Source organism: Hippoglossus stenolepis, chromosome 15 (assembly GCF_022539355.2).
Source record: "Hippoglossus stenolepis isolate QCI-W04-F060 chromosome 15, HSTE1.2, whole genome shotgun sequence".
Lineage (NCBI taxonomy): Eukaryota > Metazoa > Chordata > Actinopteri > Pleuronectiformes > Pleuronectidae > Hippoglossus > Hippoglossus stenolepis.
Window position 1 is genome coordinate 19,641,716 of NC_061497.1, and position 27,558 is coordinate 19,669,273.

Consider the following 27,558-nt stretch of genomic DNA (forward strand, 5'->3'; position numbering starts at 1 on the left):
GCGGTTGGGGAAAATAAAAAGCTTTTCTCCAATAAAAACAGGAGAACCTGTTTGGTTTTTAGAATAAATGTAAATTGAAGGAAATGGCTTGAACTCAGTTGCTCATTGACAAATTCTGCCTTTGCCAGATTCTATGATTGATTTTTCCTTTTTAACTCCTAATGGCTCCAAATAGAGAGGCCGACAGCTGCCTCAGAAAATGAGCCGCTGATTGGACCTCGAGCCAAGGTTCAAGTCCTCGCTCTTTTCAGTCTTAAACCAATACAGACGGCTCTGAATCCGGAGCCTTAGTTATGGGTCTTCGGGGCCGTGCGGCAGGAGGACATTAATTAAGCTAAATGATCCTTCCTCTGTGCGCCACATCTCAACGGCGTTCATCGAGCAACCAGCAGGAGGATTGCTCCCGCAGCGTGAGATGGAGGTGTGTATTGTGAGGAGCTGTGGGCAGCCCGGACCACTCCGCTATGAAAAGAGAGGCAGCTGGAGGGAAGGCCAGACTAATGGGTCAAAATGGAGGATGTGTGATTGGAGAAGGACGTCCAATAAATATAAAAGAATAACCACCCCCTGGGAAAAGAAGAAAGAAGGTGCCCACTTTATAACATGTTGCAGTTTTCCATGTTGGAGGCAGCTCTCCTCTTCCTTCATATTTCACACACAGCTCTAAGATGGATGGGCTTTCTAGTGGCACTCGGGGAAATAGAAACACACACGTAAACACACACGGACGCACATGCTTGTCCTAACATCTACGTGCTCACGAGTACTACGTATGCTCACACACACACACACCCACACACACGAGCAAGAGAGTGAGGCAGCCTGTGAGGTGATTGTTACCAGATGAGGGGGTCGTCCATCCAGCCTCACTCTGTGACAGACAAAAGATTGCACCGACTTTCCTTCATCCTCTCCTCATATTGTGTGCGTGTGTGTGCGTGTGTGTGTGTGTGTGGGTGAGTGCATGCTCAATTAGTTTTTCTGTGAGGAAGGGGGCTCGTGTCTCTAACCCCCCCACCACCACCACCACCACCACCACCATTTACTTTCTCCACTGGGTGAACCAGCAGCTGGCATATGTGCGTCCCATTCAAGCAGAGTGACATGTTTAATTTGACAATTAAGAAAACAAAGAACTCCATTTAGATCCACAGTTGGGGGCTATGTACATTGTGCGAGTGTGCGTGCTCGTCACGAGCCTCCGCTGAATTGGAAGAGACAGAAGGGGAAGTGTTGTGGATGCAGCCGCCTGAAAAGCTGGAGCGAACCTGCAGCGTCAGTTTAGATAAGCAGGGGAGGAAAAGAAGGCATGAGTGAAAACAGGCGAGAGCAAAGAGAACAAACTTAAACGGGAATTTACTTTTCTGCTAATTCAAACCACTGGGCCCGAACACGCTGCTGTGCCAGTCGATCTGGCTCATGTGCAGAGTATTTAAAGTTGTGGAGAGAGCGGCGCTGGGAAAGCCAGTTTAAACATTACCTCAGTTTACCTCAAAGCAGCGGCGCACCGCAGGGATTTAAAGGTGATGCAAATAAAACATGCACATGGTGATTCTGTTGAGCTGGCGGAGGATCGTTAACCTCACATTAAGTCGCACTTCGGTTGCTGAAAGAATGAGTTTGAGCAGTAACACGCACGTACACACACGTTGTCTGTGCGTGAAATTACACTACAAAAGCAAATCGCACACATGTGTGCACAGACCAGAGCAGGTTTTCAGCATGAGAAGAGTTTTCTTTGGCCTAGAGATTACATTTCGATAGCCCACTTTAAAGGAGCTGCGGGAACAGTCGAAAAGGCCGTTTAAGAAAGAACTGCATGAATACTTTTTTATGCAATTTCACACTCATTCAGGTACTTCAGTCCTTGAAAAGTCTGATTCATTACGATTTAATTTGCTTTAAATCTTATTTTGATTTGTCAAATGGCCAAAAAAAAACACGCTGCTCTCCATTTTGGATCAGCGGGGCCCAGATTTTCATTATCGCTTATCATAAGACACAGACCCCGACCACGCTCCCCCATAATTCCCTCTGTCTCCTCCTCCTCCTCCTCCTCCTCCTCTCTTTTCCCTCCCTGTGGTCCTGAGAGTCCTGTTACCATGGTTACCGCTGAACGATGGCTCCAACCCTTCAGAAAACCCATCACGCCAACCCCCCCGCCCCCCTCCACCACATGCATACACACATGCACGCATTGCACATGCTATCTGTATGAAGTAATGGCCATCATCCTTCATATGGCTGAGTGTTCATATGAAGACTGTCTGCCTGCTCCTCTCCGTGCCCAGTTAGAATAACATGACCCCGCTCTCCCCCTGACAGCCATAAAAAATATCTTTGAAAGGAAGATTCCTGCCTTTTACACACACACACACACACACACACACACACACACACACACACACACACACACACACACACACACACACACACACACACACAAAGTCGAATCTGCACTCATTCTGTTGCTCTAATTTGCAGATACAGTCCGCTCATTGACGCCATTATCATCTGATCAATAGCTTGTCTCTCGTTGCAGCCTCGTGGAATTTCCTGATACCGCGCTCAGTCTGCAGGTTCGACGAGATAAAGCCGTGAAAACAATGTGGACAATGATGTGCTGCTGGAAGACAAAGACATTTGTCCTCTTTTTACTCCATCTCTCTCTCTCTTCCCCCCTCCGCTGCAAAATTCAGTGTTGGACGAGCTGCACAGCTGGTCTTCCCTGCTACCAATCTGTTTCCCATCCAAGTCTCCACTGCCCTGCTCCACTTTTTGTTTAATAAATGTGTGTGTTAGCAGGGAGTGCTGCAGAGAAATCGCCTGTTTCAAGGGTGCAGTCGGACAGGTAGAGGTGAAATCCTGCACGCAGACACACAGTCGCACACACCAGAGGAAAGGGGTGATGAATCGGTTCGGCCCCACCTCCCCCCATCCTCCATCTACGTCTCTCATTGTCATGGTAACCATCAGCACCTCCGATGCACCCTGCTTTCACACCACAAGCCGCCATCCTTTTCACCACTCCCTTTTCCACCCGTGGGCTGAGTCCTCGTCGTTTTCACAGCTCTTCTCTTTCTTCACGATGAATCATCCATACATCCAGCTCTCTCAGCTGTTCACCGTGAAATATTAAGGTGTTCAAGCAAACGCATTAAATACATTTCCCTTTCCACAATGTCTCATGTGGTAATTCAATATGAATATAATGAATGTTTGGTCTAATCTTTGAGGAAACAGGTTGTTTTTCCCTTGATGATCAGGAACATCCGCTTCTGTAGCACTGACCTTTTCCTAGGTGTGATTTCCATGTGAGCTGTTGCTCCTCTTACTCCCTAATTAATCACATCACACTGCAAATGACTCAATGTAATGAGGCAATTACACCCCCAATGGTGGGCTACAACAATATATAGCAATGTAATGTTCTGAATATGTAACACTAAGCATTTTTGATTGGATTGCTCTACCTCAGAGAGAGATTAGTGCAAAAGTTCAAAGAAATGTTCAAAAAGAAGAACTGTGGGAGAGACAATGAGAAAATGGAAGTTTGGATTTTGGAAAACTTCCAAACTTACAATGTATGTCAAAAAACTAGTAATTGTACACAAACTGTAGGTTTACCACTCACTAATCTAACATCACCTACAAATTAAATGTAATTACAATCCAACTTGCATATTGTGAAGCATGAAACAGCCATGTGATGGTCAATCGAGACCAGACTTTTACAATTCATTACCATCCCTGCACGCTTCATTACAACATATAGCGCAGAGCGCAATATCCCGAGTAAGCAGTATCATATGTTCTGCTTTCACTCTGATCTCACGTTCGCCATCTGCATGACTTGAAAGAAGCGTTAGATAAGAAACAAAGAGAAAATATCCCTCCATGGATCCACATTAGCTCTCGTATCCGGTATTTGAGCAGCGGATCCGGCGCTCCGAGATTTGTGCAATCAAGCAGCTCCTCTATAATCATCCCCTGGAGCACCGGCACCAAGAGCTCGCAACAGCCCGACAGGGTTGTGGGTGTAACGACGCAAACAGGTCAGTACAGGGAAGCATGTAGACTGTGCATGAATGTTTATATGTGTGTGTGTGTGTGTGTGAGGACACTGTACATATTTGTAGAAGGCAATTTAGAAAGCACTTCCAGTTTTGCAGATTTCTTTTACCCTTCAGAGAATAGGACGTTGCACCAAAATGTAATGAGGTTTCTTCTTGGCCCATCTTCCTATTAAGTTTCTTGGAAATTAGTTTTGTAGTTTTTGCACAATCCTGCTGACAAACAAAACAACCAACCAACAAACAGATCATCACACAGGGGCAAAGCATAACCTCTTTGGCAGAGGTAACTACTTCCCATTCAGACGCTTAAAATAAATCATTAAAAGGTCTTTATTCACAATTGTGGAATGTTTATATATGGAAACTACTTATCCTGTTCTTTGTTGAGGTTCACTTTCACAGGATTCATCTGTTTTATTGGTTTTGATTCAGCTGCATCAACAGTAATTGACCCTAAATGTGTGGTTAAATTCGTACTAATATCTACAACCACTCAGACGTGTGGTTTATTAAGTGTTGAGAGGAGCGACTCGTGCGAATCCCATCCTCGCACTACTTCCTGTATAACATCATGACTCGGAACCAAAACCGTTAATCATCCTCTCTATTGGAAAATGAACGAGTGCATATAAGATTCAATAGAAATCTTCTTTTCATTTTCCGACCATCCGACTGCTGGGCTGAGCCCTGATGAGTGACAGCAGCTGGGACACCAGATGTTGACATTTAACAATGGCTCTTGCGACTCGCTGCTACTTTCCCTGTTAGTTCTTTTGATCCCATTGAACAGCGTGTGGAGCTCTTGATTGTAGCGGAGTCGGAGCCCAGTGCCATTCTGTTTACAACAAAGTACACCTGCTTCCCCCCCCCCCTCTCGTCTGTGCGCTCCAGTGGCACTTTTACCGCTAAATTCTGCGAGACGGACGTGTTATTTCAAAACCAAGGGATTTATTCCAAGTAGTATAAAGAACTTCCTAAACTGCACACCAGGGTGTGTTGGGCCGCAGGAAATCGGATCCTAAACCACAGAGCTGAATTTGGGCCACGCGCACCAGAAATGTTCCTTCTCCTGACTTGACACTGAATCTGACTCATCTTTGCTCGAAAAGAAAAATCACTTACACCAGCGAGACAGGTTCAAATGTGATGATTTACCTAACCTCAGCCGACACCGATCACCCAGTGCCTGTGAATAAACTCAGTGTGAGGTTAAAGTACGGACTACTGTTTCCAGTCAGAGAGATTCATCTTTCTTACACAAACATATTAAATGAAATCTGAATGCAAGACATGTCCCTAAAACAACTGGCAATGGGCTGAATTTATATTGTAACAATCTTATGGACCACGTAAAGCTCTTTGAAGTACAATACACTCGTACAGGGCTTTACTACACAGGGATTTCTCTATTACACACCAGTCCTACACCGCCTTTACAGCCGTCGGGGGAAATTTAGGGTTCAGTGTCTTGCCCAAGGACTGGAGGAGCCCACCGACCCTCTGGTTAATGGACGACCCGCTCCACACCTGGTGAGGCCCTATACATGTATTATAGAAAATTGAAGAAGGCAGCAGGAGATTGTGCAGCTCAGACATGTTCACAACAATGTGCAGAGCACTCAGGCGGGGGGGTGTCTGCAGAGACCATAAATTCTTATTTACAGCACATCAACACCAGCACCAGCCCTTTTCGCCTCATTGTCTTTCCAAGTTGACATTTGTCAATGATGTATTCGTCCAGTTTCGTGTCCGTCACGCATCATATGTCGTCAAAATGTCTCACTCGCTCTCTGACGGGAATTTTCTGCTGCATTCTCGCATGGGCTGAATTAACTGGGGGGCGGGACTACACTGCATGTTGGAAAGCAGCAGTAAAAATCTATGTTAGAGGTGTATAACGATATATATATACAGAGAGAGAAGATTAACTAATAACAATATAGTGATATGTTGGAAAGTTCTTATATATGCATTAATCTTCTACAAGTGTATTTTTATAGTATCGTGTAAATGATAAAATAAACATAGCTCCTGTAGGAAGTTTCTCAGTCCTGCTCCCTTGATGTCAACATTAGATGTTTGACTCTGACCGCAGCAGTAAGAGTAGCTGCAGCTCCACATCAGCTAATGGAGATTCTAATAAAATGAAAAATCCAATAAATAAATACAGAAAGTATACATTACGTGAGCTTTGTCCAAATTGCAGGGTGGAAATATTGTAATACTGCACAGGAGACATGAAGAATCCCGTTCCCCTTAATAACAAGTTACCGTATGATTGGTCAGAACAGGACAGACCACCCTGAAGCTGCTGACAGTGGCTCGACGCAGCATTTTGAAAGACCAGAGTATGAAACCAGTACACGGCCTGTCAGGACTGTTTAAAGTCACGAGCTTAGAGAAATAATCAAAGCTATTATTGATGAATGGCAAACTGTGTTTATAGCCGTATTATTAGTGTTAATGTCAGTGGAGCTTCACTGATATTTCACCGAGTGCTCATTCAAAGGGATATAAAAGCTGAAAGTGATTGATAAATTAGACCTTGGCCCAGTGGCTATAAATTTGGGCAAATCATGTCCGAGGCGGCAATAAACACAGATTCTATAGCTTTTAAAAACGCCAACACACAATGAGCTGCTTGTGAGTTTAATACTGAGGTTTATTCCACATCTCAAGGCTGCTTATTAAATTAATATTCTGCTCGTCCTGCATGTACGGGTTCACCGGGTCCAAGAGGAATCTCTGGGGCACGTCTGAGGATGAAACCGCTGCTGCTAAGGGAAAAAGACAGGAGTTTTACGACGAAGATAAAGTTAATAATCAAGCCCCATGAATCAATTTTCTCTCGTGTCAATTGTTTTTCTGTTCCCCACATTTTCTAATCCCCCACCTCTCCATTCGTTGTCATCACTCTTTCATTCCCCCCCCCCCCGTCCTGTCACGCTCGCGGTTCCAAGATTTGTACAGCTCACCGAAACACATCACAGCAGTTTGCCCATGCAAACAGTGAAGTTATTTCCACTCCCGTAGTCCTTCCAGCCCCGTCTGACAGGCCGCAGCCAGCGACCGCAAACACACATGCACGCTCACATGCACCGAGGCCGAGAGTCAAAATACGTCTCGCACTTTTCTGTGGTTCTCATCACAAAGTCCTGCTCCACGGTTTGATCCTGTGCTTCTTCTCTCCCCGTGTGCATGCATGTATTTGGAATTCAATATCTACCATACAATTAGTGTCGTCTGATAATAAATGTGCATGAGACAGTATCATTATTTTACAGCATGATGCCCGTGTACAAATAGTGCTGGGTAGAGTTTGAGTTTTTTCTCTGATACCGATGCTAAATCAACACATTTATAACGGTTCCGGTGCCTAAATGGCGCCAGAATCTAAACGAAATGATGGTTGACGATAAGAGCAGCTCTTTTATTGCTGAGGCAAATTGAAAGTGGAAATTAACTGTTAACAGTTTAAAGTATACTTAACTTGGATGAGTGTAAATCTCACTAAATAACAGTTTCAAGGCTTAATCCAGCAAAATACTCCTGCTCCATCATCCTCAGCCCTGGGTTACAGGGCCGGCTGGTTTGCTTATCATGCGTTTGCACGACCAGTCAAACACGAACCATCCATCTGCTTTCAAATGTATGCAGTGATGTTAATGTTTCCTTTAAGCAGGGCAACTATTTCAGAGCTCGGGCATTGAAATCTGCGTTGTGAGTCGGTCAAGTTGGTGCCGGACGTGTAGAATCAGGCACAGGATCTTGGGACAGGACAGCGAATGAAAAAGAGGCAGAAAAGAAGGGAAGCGGAGGTTTGAGTGGGCAGGTGGGAGGTAGCCGGGGGGATTCTCTCGTAAAATATTCCACTATAGTGGAGTGGAAACTTTCTCTCACTCTTTCTGATGTTGCTCTAACCTTTAATGGACATCTCATGGTGAGAACCATCCTTATAAAAGCTGGAGTCCAAAGACAAGACAAGACGAGCAGCACGCATGACCGAAATGCATCTGGGAGACGTAAAGAAAGTGAGACGCGTGATGTGGACCACATTGAACATAAAATGCTTTTTTTATTTGGTCCGTGCCATTTCTGTGATCTCACACGGACCAGGCGAGATCAGCAGTATTGTTTAATACTGTGTCTTTTGGCACGATGAACGCAACACTAGATCTGGAATAGTACTGTCTCTCAGCATCTCTCTCCACGTTTGAGTTCCTGAGGTGAGAATGGATGATTAAATGGATGAATCATTTGAGAAAACAAATATCTGTAGCTGCACTGTCTTTGACCCCTTTGGAAATAGTGAAAATAAATAGTGTGGAGTGAGCTGGGACGCAGACACAACAGCGGAGGAGCAGAGTCGGCCAGATAACAGCTCCGAGGCTACTGCTGCAACACACACACACACACACACACACACACACACACACACACATGACGAATGGAAGCCCTCGAGCACTAAGAAGATCCCAACACAGAAAAACTAATTAAATCCTTCGAATCTTTTGTATCTTTATCTCGGTGAGTTTACGTCTTGGTCACATCCAACTGTGACTTCAAACCCTACATCCACCTCTGCTTAAAGCCAAAATGATAAAAATCTGATACGCTGGGAAAGCAGCTCTTTGTACCAACCCCTCGCCCTGGACTTATTGACCACCTGCTGCTCCCAGACTACAGAGCCCCTCCCAAAGCAAACATAATCCAGAGAAACACAGGAAGCGTACTAATTTACACCAACTTAAATCAGCGTGTGTCCTGAAATTAGATTAGGAGCTGACCTAATGAACTGCGGAGAGCCGCGGGATCACCGGCCGCTCGTGCGTGGTGCGTATTTTCTCCATATGTGACTGTGTGTGTGTGTGTGTGTGTGTATGTGACTGTGAGTTTGTTTCCTTTCACTCCCAAAGTGATTTGAGCAATAAGACGTGAGACATGTAACAGAGCGGAGGCCCAGACGGAGACAGAGAGGACGTCTGGACGGCAGATACGTTTGAAAAGAGACACAAAGAGACAGGAGAGAATAGAAAGATAGGACAGGAGGGTTGAGACAGATAGAAAGTTTGCGAATGTTTTTGTCCTTTCGCTGTCGTCTGCTCTGTGCAGAGGATCCTGTGATAGCAGCTGTTTTATATCTGTGAGTTCCACAGACTAGAGAAGATATCTCAACTGGGTTCTGAGTTGAATCCGACTGTGTCCATCTTGTCAGCTTCAGAAGACGTCTGCACTAAAGACAAGCTTTGCAGATCACCTCTGTCTTCTCTATGCACCTTTATAAACTCATGATTAGATGAATCTTCTGATATTGAGAAACTCTGGGTTCAGATTTCAGATTTTATATGAAGATGGTCGACGTGACAGCTGCGCAAAAGTGAAGCCAAAGTGTCTAGATCACCCCCTGGTGGATGGCTGCAGATAAGGTCCCTGAAGTCCTCCATGGACGGGACATGGGCCAAACTAAAAAGTCAAAATACATCTCAAATAAATCGTCCATCTATCTATGGCTCAAATGAACAAGATGAGACCAACAGTGCTTTGTGAGGTCCTGAAATAGTTGGTCGCTAAATAATCTGCAACAATTTGATGATGATTGATAAATAATTCATTGAAAAAGATATGAATCATTGATGTCAAACACTTGCTGGTTCCAGGATTTGCTGCAACTCTGTTTTATCTGATTGTAAAATCTGTATATTTGGTCTTTCCACTGCTAATCTTAACAAAAAAACAAGTAATTTAAAGACGTCACCTTGGGGCTGTTCACTATTCTTTTTATAGTTCTAAATACTTTAAATGCTAAACCACTGACCAATAATGAAAATAATCAGTTGCAGCCCGACTATTTAGTATTTCCATGATTAGGAAAAGTGGATCCGACATCACAACTATATAAACAGAACCTAATACCAGTAGATTCCTTGATTCTACACGTCCAACACTTAACAACTGGTGGAATTATCCAGAAGAGATTATCAGAAGGTCTCACGTTACCGTCCATCGTTCCCTCAACTGAACTCCAGGACTTCTCCTTCTTTGATTAATGTTTTTTACTCTCACAGCAGCCAAACAGATATTTCAATACAGAGACACTGGAGGAGGGAACGCCCGACTCATCAGGAAGAGTGAAACAGTGAGTCGCTCTCTGCTATAGGAATATACATGAGAGCCTTTCACCAACTGACCACCAAGTTAGTGGTCGACCTAATAATCCAGTGTTATTTATAGACTGTGGTCATCTTTGGATTAAGAGTCAGTGTGTTTTGTTTTTAGCTTCTTACTTAGCTTCTTATTTAGCTTCTTTTCAGTTCAGAAATTAAGTGAATTGATCACTTTTTTAGGTAATTTATTCATGTTTCATAATCAAATCTCATGACTTAAATATATGATGAATATCCTGCTACCGCCTGCTTTTATTGTGTGCTTTTAACTTGAGTAAATATTTTTTGCTTATCGCTCTATAAATAAAATGTATTATCATTATTGTCGTCATTGTTAAAGCTATACTTTGGTGTCTGTAGATCTCTGGTGCTTAGAACTGAGAAACAACAAAACATGACCGCACAAAGAGAGAAAGAAATATTTTCCTTTCACGATATAGTCTCGCTCACTGATGGGAGATTGATTCCTTGGCAAAGATTAAGTTGCCACGACCAGCAGAGGAGCCGTCAGGGTAAAAGCCAATGACACGTGAGGTCGAAACAAAAGAAACAAACAATAGAAAGAATGGAGAGAGCGATACTCGCTAACAGATGAGATGAAGAAATGGAATCGAGAGCAGTCACACTGGAGAGAGACTGAAAGAGTGAGAGAAGAAAACCCCTCGCTGCCATATGGTACAGAGTATTGGGCTTAATGAGGCGTGAGGCCATCCTCTCCACAGAGGCATCAGCCAGTCACATCACACATGACTGAACACTCTGATAAGTATAAAACGCAGCATATGCCAACAGCTATTGATATGGAACCAAAGTGCTGCTTCTGAGGGGGAAGAGAGGAAGAAAAAAAGAAACTGAATGATTTAACAAAAGTCGACCTAAGAGCTGAAAAATCCACCAGCAAAGAGAAATGCGTCTGATAAGAGTTTTGAGGCTTTGAAGCAGTTTGATTGCTCCTGAAAATATTCCAGCAGAAGGAGATAGCATCGCACTTGTTGAAACTTTCCGCTCAAATCTCGGAACCAGTTAACGTCATGGTGGAGCTAAGGGAAAAGTCAGAGGATCTCCACACTCTGTCTATAGACTGGACCGAAGCTGTGAACCAAGGGGTTCGTCTACCTAATGATTCCAGAAATCTCTCTCTGTCTGTATGTGGCTCGCGTATCTCAAGAGCCGTCCATCCTATCGGCTTTAAACTTGGTTTGTGTATTGCTGAGATTCCAAGGAAGTGCAATGTGGAATTTGGTGCGATTTGGACACAGGACACGTTCAATACCAGCGGCTGGGACTCATCAACATAAGACATGTTCTTGACAATGGCAACAGCTTCTCCAGTTCAGGTTCTGCGTCTGAGTCGAGCGTCGCCGGACCTTGAGTAAACAGGTGAACAGCTCTTTGTGCAGCAGTGGTGGTGCAGCTTCACGGTTCTGCAGCAGGTCTTTTCTTGCCGCGACTCATTTACTGGAGGTCACTTTAACAGTTCCAGAAAGAAAACTGCCACCAGCATCACCACAGACCAAACAAACGAAAGAATTAAACACTTGACATCTCTAAAAACATTCCAAGGACACGCTACCACCATAACGTTATCAAAGCCAGTGTCATTAACAATAAAACTTCAGGGCTTTGAGCGTGAAACCAAGACGGATATCGTTCGTGGCACCGGAGCCTCCAGTGGCAAACAGGTGATGAATTCACAGAGGGCGCTGATGGATGTTATGAGAATAGTTTGCATAGCGAACACACACATCCCAATCCTTCGTCACACACATTCTGTCAACATGTCTGGCAGCTGAGGGATGTGAGAGTCGGTGAGAGAAAGCTGGAGGAGGAGACAGTAACACACAGCGAACAGGGGCCAGCTGTTAACAGCACGAAGCCATTCTCTAAACTCGTTTGTGTGTGTGAAGTTTGTTGCCGATCGGCTGTTCGATGCAGCCGAGCAGCCACGTCGACAGCGAACACTCGGACCTGCAGCCTCTCTTCACTCAGCTACTGATCCTAGAGCAAATTAAACACACTGACAGAATAATTAAAGTCTCAACAGAGCGCGGCCGTATTTGAAGCGCAGCTGCCACTGTGAGAGGAGGGAGGACATCAAGCGCACAATAAATTTCATCTAACCCCACATTTCAAGCTTAATAAAGACTGGAGTGTGTGTGTGTGTGTTGTGAGTCTGGCCCGAGAGGCGAGCGTGCAAACTCCAAGTGGAAGCTGTGGTTTGGTCTGGCTCCGCTTTCCGTGGGGGTCGGATTCAGCACAACACCAGCAGGGGACTGGAGTTACAGGAAGCTTGAACCGAACACCTTCTTGGTGTCGGTGCGTCACCATATGTCTCAGGCTCTATTGGTTTATCAAATGTGATTAGTCTCACTGGGCGTGCGTGAGTGGGTTTTAAATATGATCGGTCTTTCCTCATAGAGAAACAGAGACCACGAGGTCCCCAACTTTGGACTTCACACCAAAAGGGGCTGATTGCTCTGACAGACAGACGAGCTGTGTTTGTTTAAGTGCTTATGTGGTGAGTTCAGGACCGAGTCCACCTGTGAAAAGAAACCTGTCACCGTCACACCACACTCACGTTTTCATGTGTGACCTTTTCCTCCTTTATTGTTTTAAAGATATTTGTGGACATGTTGGTTTTAATTAAGATTTTAAGGCTACATCCACACAAATGCATTTTCTTTTTAAAACTAAAACGATCTCTGTCCACACGAGCGTTTTTGCTCCGCATCAGTAATAACTACTCCACATTCTACAGGAAGCGAATGTGGATGACTGTGTTTCCAAACATCTCAGTTTTTGCCCGTCCAGACAACAATGCGGCCGTAAAGTTTTCAAACTAAAACTTCTTCGTTTTAAGTGTAGAGCAGTGCAGTGATGTTTTTTTAAACTAAAAGGCAGATGTGGATGTAGCCACAGTGTGAAAGGGAAGAGAGAGCGAGGAAGACGTGGAGCCAAGAGCCAGATCAGAACAGAACCTGCAGCCGCTACAGAGGTCACAAGCCTCCGTAGATGTGGTTTTCACCTTGTTTTATGAGCACGACCTGCTCAGTAGGTGAAATCAAGATTTCTGCACTTCTGAAAAGTGAGACTGGATTGAAATTATCACCATCGGGTCAGAATTTCCTCTTGACCGTCAGTTTAGAGCAAGGCCAAGCTTCCAAACCCCAAATTTCCATGAAATTGGAAGAGTCATGTTCTCTGAATGTGCAGTTCCAATTCAATAGACAGAGTGCTGCAACATTTACTGAGCATATTCCTCGCTCAGCTTTACTTCTCTTTCTGCTGGAATATTTTCAGAAGCAGTCAGCAGGGATCAACTTAAACATTTTAAAATTCTGCATCGTACAATATGGCTCCCCTGCAGATGAACCATTTCTACTTTTCTACCGAAGAACTCGTGAACATGACAAACTTAAATCTTATCCCCAACTACTTCAAGGATGTATAAATAGCATTTGTCTGTTTTTGTAATGACATCTGCAGCCTCTACTGTACATGGGCCCCTAGCTTGTAGGTTTTACTCATGTTTCAACTGATTTATTTGTCATAATCAAAGTTTTTGATCTTTAAAACATTGAACCAAACTGTAGTCTTTCTAGCAGACCTCGCATTACCGTTATACTGTTGTACTGAAATGCCGGCATGCCATTCTTTGTATATCTCCCAGCTGAGCACATCTGCGTGTCTGTCGAGATGATTGAGTGTTGTTTAACAGGCCTGACCAGGAAACCACATGGTGAACATCGCAGGGGAGACGCATCACCTGCTCAAAGTGATTTCTTGGCCTCGACCATGTACACAAGTGCACATACACAGATGTACCACGTACATGCACATGTCCATGTACCGGGAAGCACACGTGCAAATGTTTGCTTTGTCCCGCTGCTTTGACGTCATCTCAGCTTATTTCCCTTTTCTCTAGAGTGCCTATATTTTATTTAAGTCTATTGAAACTGTTTTTTTTTCCTGGCTTGCAGCTCATCTGTTGGTTTGAGAACTGGCAGGAGCACGGGTGTCACTGCTTGTGAGATCAGCAGTGGTATCGGTCAGGTCATGCTGGGAGTGCATGTCATTGGATTTGACAGAAGCTCTGCAGGGCACCACCCACACAGAAAAAGGAAAAGACGCTTATAGACGCTGAGGAACACAGATAATACCCAGGAAAAGGAGCGAGAGATCTGAAACTAATTATATGAACTCACTGGCATTAGCTCTCACTCACAGAGGCCCCATGCTGATCAGAAGGTTTTAGCAACCTCTACATGCTAATAAGGGCTCTGAGCCACGCTAATAAGCTTGTCACTTTTCGTCACCAGGCGCGATTCACGCTGTTCTCATGACCTCGTCTTTCTCAGGATATGAACCTGAGTCAGATGAATTTGCATGCAAACACACACACACACACACACACACACAAACAAGGAGGCACGACAACCTCTCCTGGCCTGGGAAATACTTTAAGGAAGCAGGGGAAGAGGAAAAGAGGGAAACCAAGAAATAAATAAGTCCTTTGTATCACGGCTACATAAACAGTGCAGCACATTACTATAACGGACAAACTGATAAGAGGCTTCCTCCGCACTATGACTGCACAGCATGTGTGTGTCTGTACTGTGTGTGTGTGTGAGGAGAGAGAAAGCAAAAGAGACACGATGAGGAAGGTACAAAAAAACTGAGAAACAGAAATGGAAGGAAAATAGACAAAGAGAGTGTGAGCGGAAGAGAAGGAGACTATGAATAGAAAAATACATGGAACTAGAGTTAGTTTTGGCAGAAGAGAGAGGATAACTAATCCTTACCTTATGTGCATAAATATGTTTTATTCCTCAGACACTTCTTCTGATAACACATTTTCTTGTTTTGATATTAAACATTTGATTCTTTTGTCCTCTGTCCTCAAATTCCCAACCAGTCCGCCAGGCCACTGCAATAATTCCAAACCCCGAACGCGATTCTTATCTCTTATAAATATTAGCACAATCCTGACAATATTCTTCGTCTCGACTCTGTATAACATAACACAAAAATGTGAAAGTGGGGCTTATTGCACCAGCTGAGCCAATTCTTCACTTCGGTCATTATCTTGACAAAACAAAATACGAAATGCTCCGTAATCTTGACAGTCGGTTGGCAGGTAAACAGAGAAAATGCAGAGAAAATACAGAATGGCATCCATTAGGCTGTGATGTCAGGTCTAACATAATACCAATGTGTGTGTGTGTGTGTGTGTGTGTGTGTGTGTGTGTGTGTGTGTGTGTGTGTGTGTGTGTGTGTGTGTGTGTGTGTGTGTGTGTGTGTGTGTCAAATCTGCAGAGGCCACAAATGCCAGTGACCCAGAAAAAAAGTTTACTACCAATAGCCTGCAAATCCCAAATCCCCCAGTGGGGAGACTCTTGCCTTGACAAGTCTTAAAGAACGTGCCGGAATGAGCAAATCGAGCCTTATTCACTCACTCTGGCATGTCGGAAAACCACCCGTGATGTCTGGCATGGGATTACGCCTGCACCTAGTGCCAGAATAACTGCCGGCTATAGGATAAAAAAAAAAAAAAAGACTAACTATTTGATTACAACTGTTGCAACAACTGGACTCAAGGTCCGAGGGGGTATTTTGTTGGTTGAGGGGTATAATAATTCAACAGAGCAGCCACATTAGGGGCAAATTACAGGGTTCAATTATTCCACAATGGACAGGCTGTATGTAGAAAGGAAACTGTAAATCAGGTTAAGGTCTCGCTTGCTTCTTTTCGGCTTCCCGTGCTCAGTCAAACTCTCTTCTGCCGTTTTTTATTTCATTTGCATCTCATACTCTTCGTCAAATTCCCTTGCTTCTGCTCTTCCCTGAGGAGCAGAGAAGCCCATATGCCAGTTTCCACAGAACACCGACCAGCCGTTCCTTCCAAATTCATGGTAAATGAACCTGCAAGAATGTGAAATTCAACTATTTATCTGATTCCAGTACAGTTGCCATATATTAGCAAGACCAGAGGATTTTCATTGGAGGAAGTTTGCAGCTTTAAGTTTAGGCAGCACATTTTCTTTGGTCCTGACCTACGGACTTTTCAGTTTAGTCTGAACCTAAATAACAGGTGTGAAAGGTGCCTCGGACCGTGGTCTGGAACAACGGATCAAGAATTTTGTCCGAACAAAAGACGTGGTCAACGATGAATTGACTCTGGCGTCAGATCCACACAGGACGAACATATGTCATAAAAAACCATGAGTGCACAAAGACATGATGTTAGTTTGGACCATGGTTTGTCCACTTCAGAGCACAGGTGTAAAAACCAACCTGTAAAAACACTGAGTCTACACGGAGCATGATGCTGACAGACAAACAGCCAGTGACCCTTTTCTTTCCATCTCTCAGGAGAGGTCCTGCTTATATATATAGGAGCTGCAGGAGCCGAGATAAAAGCAAGACAGCCAGGCTGCCGCACTGACACCGAGGGCTCACCCTACGCTACTGGCTGGGTTACCATGACAACCCCGCGAGGTGAGAGAGAGGACATACCAGCGCAGAGTAAATCTCCTCACAGTAGCTTCAGGAATGCAGGTGAAGTCTCACTCCCTGCCTTTCTCCCACTTTGTCTTTTTTCTCATACCTCCATACATCGTGTCCCGTCTAAAGGAATCACACTGAACGGCTGCTTTTCTCCTCCTATAGAACTGTTTTCATGAATCTCATCAAACGCCAGCACTGCCGAGTGCGCCATCCTTCCTTTTCACTTCAGAAACACGTTTGATTACCAGACTCATTTATACTGATTTACAAATCAGGCTTTTGCCAGAGAAGTAATCAGAGGAGGCTTAAGGGGAGGGTGTGAAAGAAAAGAGAGAGTGAATGAAGAGATGAGGAGCAGGGGAGACAGTGGATTCTTGGTTTTGGCTGCATAAGTAGGACAGTAGTGCTGAGGCCAATACACAGCGAGACTGAGCACCGTGAGAATTGAAAACGGCAGTTTCCTATACAAAGTAAAGACGAGTACAGAGGAAACAGAAGAAACAGAGGAAGATAAAAGATGAATCAGAGGGAAAGAGGGAAAGAGGGGAGAGAAAACTTGTTCGGTTTCTCTTACCTCTAAGAAGCAGGTCCCAGCTGGAGTGTTCTCCTTTATGGAGGCTTTGTAGATGCTGCTGGAGAACACAGGTGGGTTATCGTTAACATCCTGCAGCACAATGTCCACCTTCGCAGTGGATGACAGGGGCGGCCGGCCGTTATCGGTCGCAATCACAGTCACGCTGGGGGCCGGCTCGGATTCGAAATCCAGAACGGCTGCAGTGGTTATTATCCCTGTGACCGGGTCAATTGAAAACCAATCAGAGTGAGAGTTTTTGCCCTTGAGGAGGCTATATTTGATGTCCCCATTGGGTCCTTGGTCCTTGTCCCTAGCGGTAACTTGCAAAACAAAGGATCCAGGAAACACAACCTCAGGAATAGTTTGTCTGTAGGCCTGCTGGTCAAACAGTGGGGGGTTGTCATTAACGTCGGTCACCTGGATGGTGAAAGACGACTCCGCCCTGAGGGGAGGCGTGCCGGAGTCCGTGGCCATCACCCGGAGGTCATACGAATCGCGTTCCTCTCTATCCAAGACTTGGTCCACATATATGAGGTAAATGATGCTGTCCTTGGTTGTAAGAGCAAACTTCCCATCGCCGCCCTCGAGGGACACATTTACGTTGGCGTACTCTCCATAGTCTGGGTCGGTGACAGATATCCGGGCCACATACTGTCCTGGTTGGGCTCCTTCTGAGATTCTCGGAGAGCCGTCCTCGCTGAGGAAGATGATGGTCATGGTTGGCTGGTTGTCGTTGTAGTCACGGACATGGATAGTCACAAACGCGTTGGTCACCTGGGAAAAGATAATAGTTCAAACTTCATGTTACACTGTGCTCAAATCAAGGACGACTATGATTAATAGGTTTCTGATTCATTGTTAAAATTACTTCAGGTTGGCTGGCGTTATCCCTGGCCTGGACCACCAGTTCATGGACCCTCTTCAGCTCATAGTCCAGGGGCCTATTCAAGGTGATGACCCCTGACTTTACGTCCATGACGAAGTAGCGGTCAGGGTCACTCTGACGCCGGTTGATTTCATAAAGCACCAGACCATTATCGCTCTCATCCTCGTCTGTTGCAAACACCTACAAAGACAAGGAAATTGGACAAAGAAGTTAAAATGAGTCCCCTGGATTTATTGAGGGAAGGACTATTACTGAATAGATGAGAAACTACAGAAATACTGATAACAGTATACAAACCTGTAGGATGCTACTTCCTTGTGGAAGACTTTCAGAGATAATGGCGTGGTATCTGCTCTGATTGAACAACGGCGCATGATCGTTGATGTCGGTCACTGTCACTTCCAGGCTCATGGATCCCATCTTTTTAGGCGAGCCCCCATCAAATGCCTCCAGTACAAGGCTGTAGGATGAGCGTTTCTCCCTGTCCAGTGGCCCATTGACCACCAGGTCCAGATACAGCACCTTGTTAGTGGCTCTTTTGGTCTCCAGTCTGAATGCCTGGCCTACATTGCCCTCTTTAATCGCATAGCCTTGGATAGTCAGCTGGTCCTTGTCTGCATCAGTCGCAGGTTCCAGGGAAAACCTTGTCCCCACTGCTGTGTGCTCAGGAATCTTGAGAACGGCTTTCTCTTTAGGGAACACAGGCACATGGTCGTTGATGTCGTTGACAGTGACTGACACCTCGATCGTGACTCCTGTCATTGTCACAGCGATGAAGCTGTAGTGGTCCCTCTGCTCGCGGTCCAGGCGGCGAGCGGTGGTGATGATGCCAGTGGTTTCGTCAATGTTGAGATCATTGCCAACACCTGTGCCTTCATGGTCTGAGATGAAGTAAAGACTTGCAGTTTCACCAGGTGGTAACCCGGCACTGATATCCCCAACAATGGTCCCAGCAGGCTGCTCTTCATCCAGCTGGAGCTCCAACGCTCCATGGACGGTTGTAAACTGAATAACAACAAGGACAATGCAGAGATAGAGCGGCTTCCACCGCCAGAGAGGCACACAGGGTCCGCTGACCCAAGCCCGCCGTCTCGACCCTTTACTTGTTATTGGCATGGTTGGGTTCTGCTACACCTGGGATAAGAAAAACAGAGAAAGAGTCTATTTTAGATTGAGTAACTGAAACCCTTTCTTCATTCTCACACTGGAAACATCTTTAAAAAATTCAGTTGCTGTGTTTGCAAAAAATGAAAAGAAAAATATATATATTTTGTTTTTCTTAAGTGGAGCCTGTATCTTAAATCTTTGCAAGACAATGTGCGAACACTTTTACAATCCAGAACAAATGTTAAAAACACTGCCTGGTGAACTTCAGCTTTTGCCCCATAAAAGGGGTATATATATAACATTTTGGAAAGAACTCCTGGATCATGAAGATCTGACAAAGTGTGGAAATGGAAGTCTAAGTCTGTCCAGGATCCACACTGGCTTGAACCGTACTGAGGACAGAATCATAAACTATATTTATCTGAAGGATAACAAATTTTATTCACTGGGTGAGAACATTTCAAAGCTTCCCTGAAATCCCACGAGAAAACGCTTAAAAGTCATTAAAATGAGCATCAAAAATATTTTTATGTCCAACACAGATCACGATAGCAAAATGCCTACACATACATACACACACATGTCGGAATGCATGGGTAAGTAAGTCTATAGCTCCTTCATGGGAAAGAAACAGACATTTAAGACTGTAAGCTTAGCTTCCATGTTCCCCAAACTCTAAATCATGCACAAATCCATAAAGATAATATTCCTCTCATGCTAATGCTAAATCAATCTTCTCAGCCATAAACTAAGCCTAATCACAAACAGATACACTCACTGTAACTGTCCATAAAGTCATGCGTCAGTACGGGTTCAAACACAAATTGTTGATGTCTGCTTTAATGTGGATATCCTTCATCGGATGGCACAAGAAAGGTAATCACGAGAGTTTAAAAGGCAATCTCAAACTCACGTGACACTATGTGAGTTATCCTGCAGCAAAGCCACCATCTGGTGCTTCCAGCAAGTTAAGACAAACACCAGTAATTATTTGCAAATGGTACTTGACCCACGTTTGACACACATACTTCTGCGCAGTACCATAAAATTCTGGAAATAGGCTCTTAACTGCGCTGGCAAGGTTAACCTGTCCGGATGCACTAAACTCTCACGAGATCTAGTAGATGCTTGTTGTGACCGTCGATGACTTCAACAAATATTTCGATTATGTTCTAAATTAGTCCAGCATATCTAAAAGCATGTTCTACTAATTATAATGAAAGATTTATGGGGCGAATAACTCGTGAAAACATCCTGCAATGAGGAGAGCCAACCAACCCTGACACCACTCATTCATCACACTTTGAGAGTAGGGGGATGCTGCTTTTCAACAATCTCCTCCATTAATCTGAGCATTAATACCTAAACTCTGTGGAATGTGAACAAGTTCTGCCTCGATTAGCTAATCTTTGGAACAAATGATCGAAAAAAGTATGGATGTGTATTACAGGCCAGGAGCAGAGAGGGGGCTAGTTATCAGTGGAGGGTGTTGGCCCTTTGCTGGCCAGATATATTCACCCAGACAATCACTCCCACAGTGCATGTATAATCTGGACAGTTAAGTTTAGGAATGTCTGCCACCTCTCGAGAGAACGCCGCTATGCTGCCGGCTGCAGAATCTGCACATACATTGAACTGAAGCATTCACCCTCACACATAAAAAAGCTTATACACTGGGTTTCTTGCAGACTGATGGTAAGACTACTATCTTCTATACAAAAGAATATAAACACCACCTTTCTAATTTATAATGTTTGTTTACGTACAGTAATTCTAATGAGCAAATGCCATTCTGAAAGACTTTCATTTCAATTCAAAACAACTTTATTTGTCCCCGGAGGGCAATTCTAATTATTACAGATAGTACAATACAAACTAGAATTGCACTGAGTAGAGCACGTACCTCCAACAAAGCCCAACAGCCCCCTTGGATTATGACTAGCCTATAACTAAGGCCACATTATGTTTCTTTGTTTGTCATTGGTGGTAGTTACAGGCTTCCAGCCCTATGTGTAACCTTACAGTGGCTAAACAAAGCAAAAACAAAACTGATCTGTTTCCTGACCAGGATGTGCACTAAAATTTATTAGCTTCTTCCCTGACCCATACCACATCCTTCCAGCAAGTTCTGCGGTAACCCTTCCAGTAGTTTATGCGTAATCCTGTTTACTAATAGACAAACAAACGGAGACGAAACCATAACCTCCTTGGCACAGGTTATAATTAAAATAGATCTAATGGATCCTTCTGCAACCTTTCTAATGACCCTGGCCGCCTGCAGTCGTCTCTGAGGCCCCTGAGGAGGGGAGATTAATAAAGTATATAGCTCCACTGGGACAGGGAGAGGGACACGAATACTGGGCCCTGTGGTACAGTCACTGACCTCTACATCTGGTCCAGACGGCTGCTCTGGACTGTTGCTGCACTCCCACACAATGAGGAAAGCTAAGACTGAGCCCATGCAGGCTGCGTACACACCCTTCTTTTGTTGTGTGGCAAAGTGGTGAGTGTTTGTCTGTCTTCAATAGAGTTGGAGGAAATAGAAAAAAGGAGAGTGGCTATAAAAAAAAAAAGAGGTCTGGTAGAGATAATTAGGGGCGTGATGATGAAGAGAAGGCCTCGTACTGCTGAAAGGGAAATTCAGAGTCACAGCTCGGCCCTTGTGAGGCCCTGAGTACAGAATCATAATGCAGCCATTGAGAACGCCAAGGAAAGAAAAGAACAAAGAGGAGAAATGGAAAGAGTAGATTCAGGACACAAAGTTACATAAACTGGGGCGTGATTACAGTTTGATTCGTCTTTCGGGACCCCTGAGCTGCGCAGGTGAACCTTGAGATTGAAAAATAAAAGTCAGAATGGGTGTATGCCAAAGTGTGACAGTGTTTTATTTTTCCGTCTTACGTCCTCGCTCCCCTCTTTGCCTCAGCTGAGTCAGTGAGAGGTTATATTGATGAACAGATCTCACGGCTGCAATTTGTCATTGTCAGCGAGCAGTCGGTCCATGACATCATCGTCCCCCTTCGACATGTACTGCAATACACTGGTGTTTGTCCTGGAGAACACAAGCTGGAGAGGGATGGAGGGAGCAGGTCGCTAAAGTATAGCTCATGTTGACAGGATACCTGCTTTAACAGATGGTCAGTGGAGTGAGAGACAGGCACATGACTCTCTCCCTCTAGTGGCGCTCCGTGTAACGTTCACCAACAATTATATTTCTACTAGTTCAAATGCACACAAAAAATCTTCTAAAATGCAAGAAATACAGCAACTTTCAACCTGTCTGGTGAAATGGGTTTTTTACATGTGTGTTGCTCTGTATGGCTGCACAACACATGTGCATGCAGAAGGTGACATCATCTCTGCGCGACCACACTGACAGGCAGGACGGACCCAGTGGGCTCCAAGCAGTCTCAGCCACATTATATCTGGCATTGCACCCCCATAATCTGCCTCTTCTGTGCACAAGCCTCAAAGCCTCAAATACAGGGGCCTCCGCTCTTAAGTACTGTTACCATATAATAGAAAACCAGGGTGTTTTCTATAGGATGTGACCATTTAAAGTGGTGGACTGTGTGTGTGTGTGTGTGTGTGAGTGTGTTTGTGCTGTCGTATCTCGGTTGTGAGGGATGGCTTTTCCTCGTGCAGTGCCAATTCTTAACGGGCCCCTCTATCTCCCTGTATCCCTCCCGTGGCCCCTCCTCCCACCTTCCCTCAGTCCATCCCCTTTAATGGATTTAGCAGATCTAGTTGGGCACGCCATAGCTACCCGTGGCCAAGCTAAACAGGACCCAAAGTCACGAAGTTCCAAGTAATAAATGGCCACTCCGTACTGCCTGTATCTCAGCTATGTTTCTTGTGTGTTGATGGAACGGCGAAAGGTTGCATTCGACTGGTTCCTCGGCGGTTGAGAGGTCTGGCCGGGAGGTGGTTGGCAGCCCTGCAGCAGCTTCTGTGTCACACAGAGCGAACACTGCAGGCAAATCCTGGGATCGACAGTGAAGTTACACTGAGGAGAGTTATAAAGAATAAAGGAGAAGGCTGTCAAAATGAAATACACAACATCAGAAGTATGCCTACAACAATTGCAGGTACAACAATCTGATTTCTGAAAGAACTTCACATCTTGCAACGCCTTTCTTTCCCCCCCCCCAATCCATGTCACACATGTGCTCTAAAGACACTAGGTTGATTTAGTTTTGGTGCCATTTCAGGGCATAAAAGATTATTTTGACTGCTCTCAGCAAGTGTTCAGTTACAGCGTGGCTAGAGCAACACCAAATCTTTAAATGACCGAGAATGAAAGGTTAGGTTAGGTTGTGGTGAAAAAAAAAAGGCTTCAGCAGTCTGCAGTGGTGAAAAAGCTTTGTGAGAAGAGGGACGGAAGGGGTGAGAGTCTGGGGGTGAGAGGATGGAGGAATGCTTTGCATCTCAGTTTTCATGTCGTTTGGGTTATGTGTGTTTAGGGGGCCGACAACTATGACCCCCGTCTCCCCTAGAATTGCCTTTCCCCAGATCCCTGGATATAGACGTCCCATTTCTAACCCCAGCTGTCACCAGCACGGTGCGTGTATAAATATATGTGTGTGTGTGTGTGTGTGTGTGTGTGTGTGTGTGTGTGTGTGTGTACTGTTGTATAGTTTGTTTACTCAGTTCCTCTTTAACATGGCGACTGTCAACAAAAGAAAAGTACACGCAGAATTTTGCACTTTCCATGAAAATTAACACTTTTTTTACTTTTTAAAAGATAAGCTAGTGTGCCATGTTTGCAGGGACGAATTCAGAGTGATGGGCTGCAAGGAGTTTCCAAGGCTGCGCTTGGATAACGTTAAGCTCAGGGCACCCATCAAACAACTTTTACAAAAGGGGCTACTAGAATGGGATCACTGCTCAGCTTCGCTACAGGCCGACTGACCCACACCTGGAAAACCAGCTGCAAGCATCATCATCATCATCACTACCATCTGACATCAGACACCTCGCCGATGAGAAGCAGGTCCAGTTGTTTGGTTAGTGTGATGTATGTGTTCAATAATTAAGTACGGGCCTCGAAGGGTGTCATAAAAATTGAAATGGCCCTTGATAGGAAAAAGGATCCCCCACCCCTGTTCTTAAGTATCACAGCACCAGCCGCCTCAGACAGCCAAACGACCACTGGTGTCTGGACTGTTACACACACACACTGAAATATACATGCACGTGTTGCACTGAGGCGCAATCAATATTTATGCAACTACACATGAGAGAGAGTTCACGACAGCATCACCCGGAGGAATCCAGGAGTCGTAAAAGCTCTCACAACACGTGAAACCCAACCTATCTGGTTTGTGGTGACGGGGACTGTAGAGGACGTAAGTCTGAATTAATCATGATGTAGTGAGGCCCAGTTGCTTGGCTGCTCTTCACTGAGGCTCAAACGGTTGCTTTGACACATTCTGACAACCAAACCAGCCACGAATACATAATGCAAAAGGGACGGGTGAAGAAGACGTCAGGAAAATTGACCTGAAGTTCAACTTTCCTCCAGCTGAGTAGTCATCAAGTAACTTATTAGGGTTGTGTACAGAAATCTAGTTCCTACACGGCCGGTTATTACGAATAACGACACCGATATCAGTACCTGAGCTCTGTACAGAAGTAGCTTCCCCGCTTACAGGCAACATAAACATCACCGCACGTGCCTGGTGAACATTGACACAACAACAACATGCCTGAAGCTAAACGGTTGAAAGTGTGTCTGTGTTTCACGCCAAAAGAATTCCGACACCTGGATGTGCAGCAAATGCTTGAAAACAATTCCCGGGAAACTGAGGAACTCGGCAAACTTAGTGAATCACCAGGCCACACACGGGATACATTGGAAAGCAGAGGGATGCTCCATTTTCTTTGTAAAGCACTGAAACTGTTATTTAATGTTAAACTATTATAGTTAGGTTAGGTTTTACATATGATGTAATTTTGTGATGCAAATTTAGTAAAGGTTTAGCAGTTTAAAGTAAGAATTCTTTAAACTGGTACCCATTGATTCTAATTTGCCTTTGCAATGAAAAATCCTGTAGTTTTGTGCTTCTTTTAAACAAAAGTATAATTCCTGGCACTGTTTAGCCACTGGAACCCAGTATTGATTTAGTACCAGTATCGTTATACATGGTTTTTCCAATCCGATCATTACTAGAATCTTTTATTTTCTTCCTCTGTTCTTTTTTCCTGTATAATTCAGATTTAAACCAATAATTCTGAAGAGGAAAAAAGCTGTAACATTTTTCCCAGTTTACCTTAACAATGGGAAAAGCTTTTGTTTTAAACTCTGTCCATGTAATGCTGCTCTGGAGATTCATTTTATGACCTAAATTTCCTACATAAGCGACCATGTCGGTGACATCAGTGAGGCTGCAGAGGATGAGGGGGGGGGGAGCAGGGGGGACCACGTCATCAGACTCGTCAGTTCACAGTGAGAGCGAGCCTCGGTGCCAGGAGCCGACTAAGATCAAAAGTCTGAGGCTCAAGTCCACACTTAGTTTTCATGTTGAAGTATTTGCACCAGTCTGCTGAGAAGAATGGATAAGAAGTGAAAAGAAGACACTGGCCTCGTTCTCCAATCACGGACATTAATGTTGATTACATGTGAACATTTTCTGTTCCAAACCAGAGGTATTTGGAAAGTGATTTTCTTTTTTTTTTCATGGTTTGGCTCCACACTCTCATTTGGATGTGAAACGAAGCGATGAAAATTAGGTTAAAGCGCTGACTTGTTGTTTAACTTTTGTTTTATTCTCAGCCATAAAAGGCCGGTCCTGGTTGTAAGTTACATGTCGTCATTTTGAGTTCTGTCTGTGCTATTTAAGATATTTTCCAATAAAGTACGTTTTAGTGTGTCGCTTCCCATTCTTTGCACGCGAGGAAACCCTCATCAGGTCCTGAGTGCTCGTTACAGTCATGTGTACGGTGGCCCTGAGAGCTCAACACATGGGAAAACACATTCAAATAGACACAGCATATGGAAATGGGGAAAATATCTTGATCAGTTTGAGAACACATGCACGCCAAATAGAAAACACTAACGAGGCAACCAAATACCCACAAGACAAACAAATACTCACAAGTCAACTAAATACTAACAATACAATCGAATACTCACAACACAACCAATAACTCGCAACACAAACAAATATTCAAAACACAACCAAATACTCGAAATACAACCAAATACTCGCAACACAACCAGATTCTCACAACACAAACAACAACAAGTGTTTCCAGGGGACACTAAGAAGTGAACACGCCTGGGAAAATTTAAATAATCTGATAAAATACACTTAAAAAACCGAGAAACAGGCTGACGTCATGTTAGCTAGCTACATAAGATGCTAACTCTGTTTTTCTCCCTGATCAACATATCTGTACTGTGGTGTAGCTGAACTTAATAAAAAATAGTTAGCATGACGTTTTCGACCCTCGCTCTTTTCTGTCATTGCCTCTTTGAAGCGCACTGAATCATGGGATATGTTGGACCCACCCAGTGGAGCCTCTGTTGCTCTGGGCCACTGGGACACAATCGTTTTACAGATGCAGCCGATGAAGGACGCGAAATTGAGACACAGCTATGGACTGAATTTGACTCATGCAATCTGTAGTGTGTGAGCATTATGTCATGATTTCTTGAAGTTATCAGCACAACTATAAGATGGCTACACCAACATCTCTCCACCAACATTCATACTGGCGTCCACGGGGGTATTAGCTTGGAAAAAACAACCTCATAAGTCAGTGAGACTCTGTCGCAGCAGCAGCACGACAACTCAAAGCTGGTGTGATGACTCAGATTTGTTTATTTACCCGCACAGTGGCTGTCAAGCTGGAAAACCGTCGCACACACACCAGGTCCCATGTGACACAACGTCCCAGATTTTACTGCCCCACAGGCCAGAAGGAGGACGAGAACAATACAGTGAGTGAGACGTGGAAGAAAGGGAGCTACAGTTTGATTAGATACAAGATACAAGAAACGCAAAGAAGTTAAACTTAGTCTGAGCGAGTGCTGAAGTGCACATATAAATAATGTGCCCTCGAGCAAGTGAAAACACAGGCAGGGAGATTCACTGTCCTCTTAACCTTCAAGGCCACACCACAGGAACCAGTGGTTTCTGTGTTTGTTTGTGTCTGCAGATTAGTTTTTAAGAGAGAAAGCAGGTAGGAAGTAAAAGAAAGTGACGCAGCGATGAGTGACACGATGACTTCAAAACAAAA

At 44.4% G+C, this 27,558-nt stretch overlaps 1 protein-coding gene across 1 annotated transcript in view; it reads right to left on the reverse strand.

Moving 5' to 3' along the window:
- The window catches only part of dchs1b (dachsous cadherin-related 1b), an 88,117-nt gene that overhangs the window by 51,106 nt on the left and 9,453 nt on the right, over nt 1-27,558 (reverse strand). Inside the window, exons 2-4 of the mRNA XM_035178673.2 lie at nt 18,505-19,341; nt 18,190-18,387; nt 17,322-18,095 (exon numbers count right to left, since the gene is read on the reverse strand). Of these exons, the coding sequence (XP_035034564.2) occupies nt 17,322-18,095; nt 18,190-18,387; nt 18,505-19,323 (1,791 nt within the window). The 5' untranslated portion in view covers nt 19,324-19,341. The remainder of the gene's footprint in view (nt 1-17,321; nt 18,096-18,189; nt 18,388-18,504; nt 19,342-27,558) is intronic.